Source organism: Salvia hispanica, chromosome 2, assembly GCF_023119035.1.
Source record: "Salvia hispanica cultivar TCC Black 2014 chromosome 2, UniMelb_Shisp_WGS_1.0, whole genome shotgun sequence".
Lineage (NCBI taxonomy): Eukaryota > Viridiplantae > Streptophyta > Magnoliopsida > Lamiales > Lamiaceae > Salvia > Salvia hispanica.
In genome coordinates, this window is record NC_062966.1 from 34,220,030 (window position 1) to 34,232,436 (window position 12,407).

At 36.9% G+C, this 12,407-nt stretch overlaps 2 protein-coding genes across 5 annotated transcripts; one reads left to right on the top strand and one right to left on the bottom strand.

Moving 5' to 3' along the window:
• Window positions 1-2: 2 nt before the first annotated feature.
• Window positions 3-5,220, bottom strand: LOC125205772 (probable tRNA (guanine(26)-N(2))-dimethyltransferase 1). 2 transcript variants are annotated; one of them, XM_048104879.1, is made up of 12 exons: window positions 4,958-5,220; window positions 4,478-4,750; window positions 4,281-4,368; window positions 3,960-4,081; window positions 3,466-3,605; window positions 3,307-3,379; window positions 2,749-2,837; window positions 2,520-2,625; window positions 1,803-2,015; window positions 1,037-1,231; window positions 751-828; window positions 3-589 (listed from the first exon to the last, which is right to left on the bottom strand). In XM_048104879.1, the coding sequence occupies exons 1-12, from the start codon at window positions 5,075-5,077 to the stop codon at window positions 293-295; spliced, it is 1,794 nt and encodes a 597-aa protein (XP_047960836.1). In that variant the 5' UTR covers window positions 5,078-5,220; the 3' UTR covers window positions 3-292. The 2 variants fall into 2 exon arrangements, with proteins under 2 accessions (XP_047960836.1, XP_047960837.1); XM_048104880.1 differs by having other exon boundaries at window positions 4,904-4,984.
• Window positions 5,221-6,313: 1,093 nt separating this feature from the next.
• Window positions 6,314-9,830, top strand: LOC125207597. 3 transcript variants are annotated; one of them, XM_048107001.1, is made up of 4 exons: window positions 6,314-7,503; window positions 8,080-9,332; window positions 9,418-9,486; window positions 9,571-9,830. In XM_048107001.1, the coding sequence occupies exons 2-3, from the start codon at window positions 8,082-8,084 to the stop codon at window positions 9,436-9,438; spliced, it is 1,272 nt and encodes a 423-aa protein (XP_047962958.1). In that variant the 5' UTR covers window positions 6,314-7,503; window positions 8,080-8,081; the 3' UTR covers window positions 9,439-9,486; window positions 9,571-9,830. The 3 variants fall into 3 exon arrangements, with proteins under 3 accessions (XP_047962958.1, XP_047962960.1, XP_047962959.1); XM_048107003.1 differs by having other exon boundaries at window positions 6,314-6,505; XM_048107002.1 differs by having other exon boundaries at window positions 6,314-6,502.
• Window positions 9,831-12,407: the final 2,577 nt, after the last annotated feature.

Here is a 12,407-nt window from a genome sequence, read left to right on the forward strand (position 1 = left end):
AATTAGGGTTTTTGAAAATATAGTATTAATCAAAGCAAAATTGCTAGTCAAATAATACAACCAAAACTTCTTTAGCGCTTCAACTCGTTAATAAATAACGAAAATCTAAAACACAAGTACAGTTGGAGGCGTAGAATAATAAAAACGATAAAAACTGGAGAAAACTGATGCTGGTTTGAATGCTGAATTTCATGGGCTGAGAATCTTGTGCGGATATTGCATATTTCTCTCCGTAGAGGAGATATGCAGCAAACGGACTCCCAGCAGCTAGGGCCAAGCCAGAGTTGTATTATCATAAATTAGGGGTGGATTCTTCTGTCTTCTTACGTTTACTTGCTGGCTCGTCCTCAACTTCATTCGGGGTGGGTTCTTCTGTCTTCTTATGTTTACTTGCTGCCTCGTCCTCGCCTTCCTTGAGCTTCTGCAGTTCATTCACTACATCTGCACCCAGAAGTGAGGTGTGTTTGATTGTAATCTGACGTCCTGCCCTGAGCTTAGGCCCCCAATGCCTCTCCGGATTGCGGGGAAATCTCGCGACCTTTTTCGCCTGTGCTTTGCTAAGGGAAGCGGCAGCTCGTGCAAAATTAACCTGCCAATCGACAAAGTAAACCAACCTTTGTGTGAGAGAGATCTCCAACTAAATCAATTTCCAGTAGATAATGGTATTGCATATTGAATAACGAAGCGCTAGTGTGATCCCACATGTTCCACAAAATCACGAAGAAATGAAAACCAAGATAAAGTTTTCACCTGCAGAACAGGTTCCTTGGCTAGGATTACACTTCCAGCCATACCAGGTGACTGAGCTTTCACAGGATGAGTTTTCACCTGGTAATAAGAAAAAGATCATCAATTGTTTTGCACTAGGCAATGGTCAATTCCCTAGGAGTTCATTCTAATATTGAAGCATTGTTTTACCAGAGAAATTTAAGAAATGATGGGAGGTTCTTCCAGATTAATTAAAAAAAAGCAGATGCAGCGGCTTACTAGAGTGTATAATTTTAGACCACAGGTGAAAAAGAAACATTGTGCTTACCCAGCAGCGCATGATATCCCATATAACATCCATAGGGGCATTGGTTTTCAAACCTAGCTCACATGCATGAGTTCCTGATATGCGATATCCTGCATTAATTACAGCAGAACGAAACATAACTGCAGAGGGCGAGGTGCATTTCAAAGTTGCAGAGAGACTGTGCAGACTCAGATATAGGGGAACATCTGGTAACTCCTGCAATAAGAGTCACATGTATTAAGAAAAACACTGACAAGATACAAATTTTTCAGCTGTTTCATGTTTTTGGGGAAATGAAAGATTATTGCAGCTAAAAGAGGAAACATTGACTTCTGAAATGACAGCCACACAGATAAATTGATTGTCTATTGCAGAAATTTCTAAACTCCTTCAACGACATCTGAATTGACAATTCCTGTCAAGCTCAAATTACATCTAAAGAAAAAAAATCAATTAAATATGTAATATTGGTAGAGACAAGACTTAAGACATTGATACATTTCTTATTTTCTATATGAATTAATAAGGAGAGCACATGATACATTTCTATCACATAATCATGGATTCATGGTAAAACCACAACAACATAGAAGCAGTTCCACTAATAATCACAGGTATGAAAACATCATACTTTTATGAAATTCTTGCTATTCTCAGCCAGACCATCTAGATTCTAGATATAGCTTGATCAGGTATTAAAGGAAGTACGTGATGACCTATATTTTTACAGCAGCGATTCTTAATCCTTAAATATTAAGCATTGACTGAAAATGACAAGGGCACATACCTCAGAAACTGTAGTTAATACAGCACAGATCTTATTAAAAGCAGGATACCGTTCCTTCATAGACTTCACATCTGCAAGAATTGAATTAACCCATTCCATATCATGGATTGGAGCAGACCATATGGGCCCACCCATGTTGTATTTCTTCCCACAATCACTGCATTCTTGGGCAACAGCAGGGCCGAATCCAGGAAGATATCTCACACTGGTATTCTAGATTCAGTATTAAAAACAACGAAAAATTCCAGTCAGATACATATGCATTAGTACTTTAGTAGAGATCACAAAAAAAAAAAAAAATTAAGACATACAGCTACTAAGGTAACTACAAAAAAACATAGCTGTTCAAGTTCTGGTTGTGGAATGAAGAATAATTTTTGGACAAAATCTGTCAGCCTGTACACTCATAAAAGCAGATGTATTTAAGTCCTAATATTAATCAAGCCTCACGCGTCCTTCAAAGGTGAATGACACCGACCACCCATGAGAGGATAACTAAGAGCTAAATGGTCCAAAATATATTATAATTGACTTATCCAAGGTGTTTATGCAAGAACGATAGCACGATTTCAGGCATTTGCATACATGCTGAGAAGTGACCTTAGGATATGCAATATTGTGCTAAAGAATTTAAGTGATGTGACTGTTTAAGTCACTATCAATGCCACTGTGTTTATGTATCACATAATTAAGCATCTCAAAATATTTTATATTTACCTTGGACACATTCCTCCCAACTGGTTGAAGATGAAAAGAATCACAACCAGAGCATTGATAAACATAGGACAACTTCAAAGGAGTGTTCTTCATTGCACTTGCAGAGCTGCAATCAATTACAAATCGGGTTAACAAATCAATAAACTAGCACCCATGACCCAAATCGGGTTGATTATATTAATCTAAGTAACTATCTCAATAAATGAGAAATTTGGAGAGAGATACTCACGTGAATACACGGACAAAGACTCGCACATAGAAATCAATTTTAACAGATAGCACAGGGACAATGTAACGCTTGTAGCGGTTTGCATGGCTCTGCATAATGGTTACATTACTTGATAAGGTGAAAATGCAATAAGATTAAAAAAAGCATAACTTGATATACCATTACTTGGAAGAAAAAAATGCACATATCTTACTGTCATGCACGATGAGTAGATACAACCTAATGGTATCAATCTTTATTCAAAATTATAAATATCAGTCTCATTATTATTAGACCAACCCACCTCTTCCCCTGACCCTCCCATTAAGAATTTGCTTCATTTGGAATATACTGTGAAGAGTGAAGATAACAATGAGTGTATCTATTCACCATGAATTAAATAAGTAACATACAATACTCCTGGAGTCTGACAGTTGATACAGAACAAAAGCAAAAATCAATGAGTAAAGAAGAGGAAAAAGGTATCTCCAAGGGAAGTTGTGTTTGAGTACACGCACAATTAATTAGGAACCAAGAATTTCAATTATTTAACAGAATACCTCAGTAAAATCAACTCACCTCAATACATGCAAGAAGGATCCGCAAAGCCATCTCATGCATATATTTTCCTTTCACTGGGTAGGCTCCATATCTGGTTCAACAAGCATCTAGTCAATACTACTTCTTTGAACTAGCAAACATAGCACAAACAAAGATATCTTCAAAAGCCAATCTTACTTGGAATAGCAAACCTCTCCACTGGACCCACAAAGCACTGCCATATCTGTTGCTGTACACATCAATATGCCTCCATCAGCAACTGATTGAACAGCAGAGTCAAGGAAAATAGATGGTGAACCATAAGGGTCAAGATCAACCTGCAATACAAATCAAGGGATTGAATGAAAGGAGTATTAAGTTGTTGTAGTGCAAAAAGTAAAATGTGTCAAATCGCACAGGCTATAACACAAGGTAAAGAGAGCGCAATAATGTGGGATCGCGTAACTACCTCAGTCCTAATATGGCATCCGAATATGAGAAATTGAGAACTGTGAAAGCCAAATTTAAACTTCTACATTATAGAATGATAATGTGGAAGCAAGAAACTTCTTTGAAATCCTTTTCATGTTACATAATACTACAAGGTTAGCTTATAATCTCATATATTATCAGAATGCAAGTTACACAATGCTGGGTTGCAAAATACAATGCATTGACCTTCAGATACATACCACATCGAATTCTTTTGGGTGTGTAAGCATGTAGACTCTAGCATCAACAAGATGGGACTCCACCTTTGAAATTGCAACTAAACCATTAAGTTTAATATTTCTCCGGCAAGATTCAACAGATGCTGCAGAAGAAGAGTAATATCAGCATTTTATCTTGGACACTGTCAATTAACAGTAGAGCACGAGAAAAGAAAGACAAGAAGATTCTTTCATTGGACTCATAGCCACAAAACCAATTTCGTGCATTATAAAAGAAACAAAAGGGAGAAAAACCGCTCCCCCTGGTTTGTGTTGCATAATCAATGAGAAATGTGGAACTACCTTTATCATTATCCAGGGCCACAACTTTCCCAATTCCCTCTACTTCACGAGCATATCTCAAAGCCCTAAGACCAGAGGCTGACAATGCCTGTCAAATAAGTAAAGCATGTCATCAGATGATACAATAAAATATGAAACCAGTAGTATAGTTATTCCCAAGAGGAAACAACACAAGCAACACATAGCGCAATAACAACCTCCAAAACTCGTGGTGGCTTCAATTCTCCTGGGACCTTTCCCCCTTGGCTGGCTGCTGAATTCTCCGAGATGCTGCAGGGTTCATCTTGAGATATATCTTTAGAGACATCACATTCCCCATTAGATTTCTCATCGTGCTCCATAGCTTCCGGTTTAACAGCCTCCTTGGCTCTAATTTTCATTTTCTTGGAAAGCAGCCTAGCTTCGTGTTCTTGCTGGCGTTCCGATATAAATGTCCGCAAAACGGCAAGAGACATGTCTCTGTTATTGACCTGACATCACATTCCAAACATATTGCTAATTACTCCACAGACATTTAGTTTAACGTATCTCAATGAGATTGCATTTAAGATAGGTTCATAAATCTTGCAATCTATCAAATTCAATGTAGAGAACTCCAATTGTATCATCATGAATTCAGAAACCTTAACTAAACATGAACAATTAACGCGAATTGACGAGCAGACATCTCAATAAACCTGGGCCTTGTTATAAAAGACTTCATTTTTAACGTGCATCAGAATCTCAGCCTCTCCTTCTTTGATTACAGTGTAATCGTTGATATCCAATGATGCCTGCGTTTCATCGGACCCGACCATAACTTTGAACACGGTAGCGGCGTTAAGATAGGCAAGATTTGGGAAAAACAGATGAGATTTAAAGAGAAGAATAACTGCAAACAAAACCTACGAGAATTCTATAATTAGGATTCTTTGGGGAGAATTAATTATTGTGAAGAAGAGAAGAGTTTTGAGTGACACTACCATGTGTTGAAATACCTATACAGCCCTTAATTTTGAACCATTAATACCCCTAAATAGATACTCCTTTAATAACTGGAGTAATTTATATTATCTTTTAATACTACAAAATTAGAGATTTGTTTGCGGCTGATTTTAAGCGACTCATGACTAGAGATGTCAAACGAGCCGGGCCGGGCCAGCTAGTGAATTGAAGCGGGCTTGGGCTAGGCTAATCCTAGTAGTTTATTCGGGCTCTCTTGGGCCGTTTTATAAACTCAGGACCGGCCCGGACCCACCAGAAGCCTAGTCCGGAACCAGCCCAGTTACAACTAACTTATGTGATTATTAGTAATATAATGGCAAAATACATACTTAGGTCCTTATACTTTAGTCAAAATGTTCATTAGGTCCTTGTACAAATTTTTTTTATTTTAATAGGTCCTTGTAATTTTCACAATATTTTTATCAGGTCATCGTACAATTTTTCATTTTGGTAGGTCCTTATACTTTTATCATAACTTTCATTAGGTCCTTGTACAATATTTTATTTTAGGGACTTTTATACATTTATCATGGATAATAATCTAAATTTAATTAAACTTAATGAACTTTTTACCGATACATTATATTCTAAATGCCTAGTTCAGTCAAAATCGGCTAAACGACCATTGGCCGTTAGTTTTACACGGCGTCGTCCAAAATGGACTGATTCTAGCCCCCCGGTTTTTAAATGTGTTGGGCGGAATAATTAAAAACGTAATATTTTGGATCAAAATCATAAAATCGTTATATGTGTAGGACCACTTTTAGCCCCGGAGTGACCCTTACTCTATATAAAAAAACATTTTCACTTAACAATTATTCCAAAAATGAATGAAATATTTAATTTCACTAGTACTATTATTGCACACACGTTAATGTATGTATTAAAATAAATAGAAATTAATGGGCTTAAAGTAATAATGTAAAATCAACGAAGGCCCAATATAGAGCGGATAGCCCAATAAACCGTTGCTATTTTTAGGTTAAAGTACGCCTCTTCAGCGCCTCCTCTTGCGTATAAATTAGATGTACATTTAGGGCAAAGTCAACTTACAATCTAACGCCTCTGCCAAACTGTACCTTTTATTTTTTTCTTTCTCTCCTTGTTATAACAAGGATTTTCGCTTCACTCAGATCTGCCTTGATTTGATTGTTTGTTTGAATTCAATGGGTTCATTCAGATCTGCCTTGATTTGGTTGTTTGAGTCGATGGCGGGCGTGATGATTGATATCTACACGGTGGTGAATCAATTACCAGTTCATTGTGTTGATACAATTCATTAGATTCTTCTGTTTTACTATTGTGTTTATTCTTTCAAATTTTATGCAATTCATAGATTCTTCTGGGTGTGTTTTTCTCTTTTCTGGAAGGGTTAATCAATCCCTTTTTGAACAACGAAAACACATTCTATCACATAGCAGTATTAATTTTCCGTTTCTTTTGTTATAGCCTAGTCAATTTTTTTTGAAATAGTTCGTGGTCGTTTTTTTGTTCTTGGCTTAATCAATTATTGATATACCACTAATTAATAGTGATGTGCTAAAAATGGATTTGTGTGCTTTAGTATGTTCAATAGCTTTCTTCCATTCGTAAGGATAATACGCATTCCAATAACATAGTTTGGCGTGTTTCATTAAGTCTAATACCCTTTGATCAATTTCATTGTTTGTATAAACTTTATTTCATTTTGTAAGTGTTTTTGTGCACTACTAGTTTCTAGTGATTATGCCATTCGTTGGGTTAATCAGCCCTCCCTTTATGTTTTATCACGTTTTTGTAAAACCCAAATTTTGATTACTAGTAAAACCCCCATAATTATTTTCCTTTTGACATAATTAGTGTTGTATTATCAAATGAGGGAGTATTTTTTGTTTTTTCCGTCGTTGCACAATTACAGAAAACACAACATATTTTTCATAACATAGCAATGTCGATGCTTTTATGCTTAAATTACTACACGATTTTTTACATTACATTTTTTCATCAAGCAATTGTAAAATGAACCTACATTTTCTGTTTTTTAATTTTATTTTCACTTCAATGCTGGTGCAACCTAAAATTACATTGCTGTTCACTAACAATTTCTTTATTCCCCATTTCGTCCTAAGGAAACCCTATTTTCCATTTTAATTTGTCCCCATTCAGTTTTTCAATCTGCCGTTTCCCTAGTTCCCATTTTGTCCAAAGAAAGTCTGAATTGAGCTTTTGATTTGATCTAACTCCAGACTCCAGTCTTGAGGTATCGTGTTTATTGTTTTGTAGTCTTGAATCCTTGTGCATTTGTGTGCCATTATCTGATTTGAATATGTTTTTGATTTTGAGCTTTTACTTGTCGGTTTTTTGTTGGATTTGATGATCGCCTTTTTGATTTTTGTTGTGCATTTGTCCGTCATGTTCTTGTTTTGAACCTGTTTTGATTTTAAGCTTTTACTTGTCGGTTTTTGTTGGATTTGACGATCGCCTTTTTTATTTTTGTTGTTCATTTGTCCGTCATTTTCTTGTTTTTGAAACTGTTTTTGATTTTGAGCATTTACATGTCGTTTTTTGCTGGATTTGCTGATCACCTACTTGATTTTCGTAGTACATTTGTCAGCCATTTTCTTGTTTTTAATCTGTTTTTGATTTTGAGCCATTACTTGTTGGTTTTGCTGTATTTGCTGATCGCCTATTTAATTTTCGTTTTGCATTTGTCTGTCATTTTCTTGTTTTGAATCTGTTTTTTATTTTGAGCTATTTTACTTTTTGGTTTTTGTTGGATTTGCTGATCGCCAACTTTATTTGTTAATTTTCTCATAGAAAATTTTAATTGTTGAAGCTATGGGTAAAGGAAAACGGAAACTCACCGGTCTTGAAGTGGCTGAAGAAAGAAAGCGTCGGCGTCTAAGTTTTCTCTCTTACATGGAGCTTGGTTCTGGTTTCACTGAGCTTGGCACTGGTTTTTCTGTGCTGCCTCCTGATCACCTGTTGGAGTTGGTTTCCAGGTTTGATGTTCAATCCGTAGCACGCTGTAGGTCACTAAACAAGGATTGGAATAAGCTCATGTGCAGTTTCACATTTCTAAGGTCTCATTTTGAGAAATTAGTTCTTGGTTCTCAAGTAAGAAAGACTGCCCCATGCCCTGGTCTTATGATGTGTGAGTGTGAGAATTATTCTCGTGAAAGGGCTCTTAATTATTATTTTCTCGATTTGATGAGCGATGAACGATTTGGAGTAATCAGCCGCGTTAACTTTGCCTTTAGCTATAAGACTCGTGTCCGTGGATGTGACAGAGGTGTTCTTCTCTTGTCTGGTCAGAATCTGAATGAGATAGTGCTTTGCAATCCTGTGACTAGAGAGGCTTTAGAAATTCCCAATCCTCGTCCTTTGTCTAGAATTAATTGGTCTATGGTTGGGTTTGGAGTGAGTTCCACAGGGGAAGGCCACGTAGTTTTACTTGTTAATCGTGAAACCATGATTTATTCCCTATCAACTCGGACATGGGCTGGTGTAGATCTTGGAAAAGTTGACTGTATTAAGAAAAGTCCAGTGGTTGTGCCATTTGCTGGTTGTTTGCACTGGATGAAAATGGACACTTCGGAAATACTTAGTCTTGAACTTAGTTCTCTTACGGTTCGGACTTTCAAGTTTCCTCCATTTGATAACAAATGTTTAGCACATTTGTTTACTTCTCTTGGTTATTTGTACTTCTCTGAAAGCCCCGGTGTTGATTATGGTAATTGTATCACTGTTTGGAGAATGAACGTGCATGGTGATGATAGTACTTGGGTCCCACAGTTTCAAATTGATGCACAACCTGGTTTTCCGCTTAGTAAATTCTGGCCCATTCAAGTTTTCACCAACGGGGATGCCTTGCTGTTACGATTCAGATCTGGGGTTGTCATCTTCTACGATAGCTCATCAAAAACCTTTCATTATATGAATGAGCAACTTCAAACGGAGTTTGATTGGAACAAACAGGAACCCAAGGGTCTTATATGTCTTCCATATACCCCTTGTTTTAAGACCATCATATCTCTAGTTGGTGGTAATAATTGGGAAAAAGATGGGCTACGTCTTCTTGTAGGACATGTAAGTTGAGTGTATATAATGAAAGTTACTAATGGGTAAGTATTCTGTGCTAATGCTTCTTTTTCTAATATGTTTCTTTCTCTAGTTTGGTATGAAAAGGATGTAGTTGCAGCAGACATGGTTTGGGAATTAGTGATTCATACTACTTGAAGAGGTTAGATCACATTTATTGTGCTTTAAGGTATCCTACTTATATCCATCTCCTTTCTTGGTAATTTTGTTTTTGTGTAATTTGCAGTTGCTTGAAGCCTATTGAGGAAGGAACAACATTTTGAGGAAGGAACAACATTTTGTACTCGAAGTCTGGAAGAAAACCAAACTATGGGGCTTTAATTTTGTATAAAGTTAGTAGTTGCAGGAAAGAACCAAGGAACCTGGTCTATAATTTCATCTGGCATTGTGCCTGTATTTTGTCTGGTCTTGTCAACTAGAATACAATCTCTTATGAATGACTAAATCTGGATTATCAAGGGTTTAATTGTATCTTTTTTTGATTAATTGGTCTCACAAATTGATTTTTCTTGTTGATTAAACTAGTATATAAGCGGAGATGAGTAAAAATAAATTGAAAACTTTTGATCATTTACTTCTAAATTCTTCTTTCTGATTCATTCAATAATTCATTCCTACCAGTTGGTCAGATTCCGCAGAAACTTAAAGATCAAACTAGATAAATGGTTCTATGTCTGCCGCACTCAATGGCAGAGGGTGTACTGGAGAGATAGAATCATCTCCTTTACGGATAAATGGTTCATCAACCGGCTCAACTATCAAGCATAGCTCTGTTGCTGCTCCTCAAATCGCCCACATACGGCTAGAATCTCTACTTCTCAATTGTCCTATGCATTTTGAGTCCGCTGCCGTGAGAAAAACTAACATGTTTATTGATGCACATCAACTAATCAAGGGATTTGAGATATTCAAACTGAGCAATCCTGATAACAGTCTTTCCAGTCCGAATGTCTTCCCTCTGAAAAATGATTCTCCCCTTCGGATTATCAACATCTTACTGCCTATTCTGTCTCAATGAAATGCTAACAGCCATACTTGCTATGATGAATGTAATTGTCTATAAGTTGAGGGGAATCTGTGAAGATGAGGAAAACATACCACCAGCAAAGCCTGCACGATTCTGTCTACGTTTTTCACTGGCTGTGATTCAACCAGCAACCAAAAACTTCAGTGAAAGGTTACTCATCGGAAGGGGGGGATTTGGTAAAGTTTACAATGGGAACATGAGTATTCGACGTAGCTCATGTTGCTAATGAACATATGGTGTCTTCTGCAAACACTGCACTATCAGCAGAAGAAGATTATTTTCCAGATGGAGAAGAAGATTGGAGAGAACTGAAATCGTATAAGGCACGTTTTTGGGCATAAGATGCACTATGGAACAGGTTAAAACCATCTAAGAGAAAAGAAATCAGATTAGCATCAGGTATTAACTCATTCCAACTACTTTCTTTGATATGCTATTTCTACCAAAAGTAAGATAGAAGTGTGCAAAGATTGTGCAGAATTGTGTGAGGCAGACATAAGAGTGCCAAATTATGAATTTAGCAAGCTTGCGGCTGCAACCAATCTATTCTCCGATTCCAATAAGATTGGAGAAGGTGGATCTGCTCAAGTCTACAAGGTGACTCTGACAAGGCTGATGATTTCCCTTTTTTATTCCTTTCAATATTGCGATGGCAAATGACTGAATAAGGTTATGGAGATGAAGATTTCTATCTCACCATATGGGCTCGAAACAAGATTAAGGAGGGAGAGGTTAATAAGATTGTAGCTTCGACCCTGTTGGAAGAAATCCTACCAGATAGCCTTAAGGCATTTGTTGAGGTTGCTGAAAGATGTTTGCACAAGGAACCAAAGCAGAGGCCAACAATGGCTCAAATTGTGGTTCAACTTGAGTCTACGCTTGAGCTTCAGGAGAGTGGAAAAACTGCTGAACCAAATCACGTAGCACTTGTTGATAATGATGTCTGTCCAACTCCAACAAATGAACATATGATGTTCTTTGCAAACACTGCGCTATCAGCAGAAGCCTCTACAGACGTACATGTTGATACTTCTCCTCCTATTGAACAAACTAATCGATATCACTTTCTAGATGGAGAGAAGATTGGAGAGAACCAAAATCGTATAAGGGACGTTTTTGGACCTTGGATACACTGTGGAACAGGTTAAAATCATCCAGTAGAAAAGAAATTATCTTAGAATCAGGTATTAACTTGTTCCAAACACTTTCTATCATATTATAATTCTTCAAACCCATAATTAAAACACCAATCTGTATACTCCAAGCGTAAGATAGAAGTGTGCAATGATTTTGCAGAATTTGGTGAGGCAGACATAAGAGTGCCCAGTATGAGTTTAGCAAAGCTTGCGGCTGCTACCAATCTCCTTTCCTATTCCCATGAGATTGGAACAGGTGGATCAGCTCGAGTCTATAAGGTGACTCAGTCAAGGCTGATGATTTCCCTTTTTTATTCCTTTATGGAGTATATGACACTGGGAAATGAGTTTATTCTTCTCCAAACTAATTCTAATTTGAGTCTTCGTATAGGCTGTATTACCCAGAGGAAGGACAGTCGCAGTTAAGACATGGTTCAAAAATGAGATTCTCTCTTATACTGCTAGGATATTGCATTCATGGCAAAACATGTATGCTTTTGTATGAGTTTATGGAGAATGGAAGTTTAGATAGATATATATTTGGTTGGTGTTTTAGAATATAGAATCTAACATTTTTTTTCAATTTCAAATGGATGGGTAAATATAGAATCTAACATTTTTTTTTCTGTTTCTTGAATGTAATGGAACATTTGCACATAGAAGAAGAACGACGTCGTAGGTTTCATATGGTCAGATCGCTTCAAAGTCATTATTGGAATTGCTAAAGGAGTTATCTATCTTCGTCAAGAGGCAAGTCAGAAAATGATTTACAGGAATCTTAACCCAACCATTAAATTACTGGATAATGAGATGAATCCTAAAATTTCAGGCTTTGGCTTTGGCTTAGCCAAAATTATTGAAGATGACCACACACAAGTGTCCACCCGTATTATTGAGACC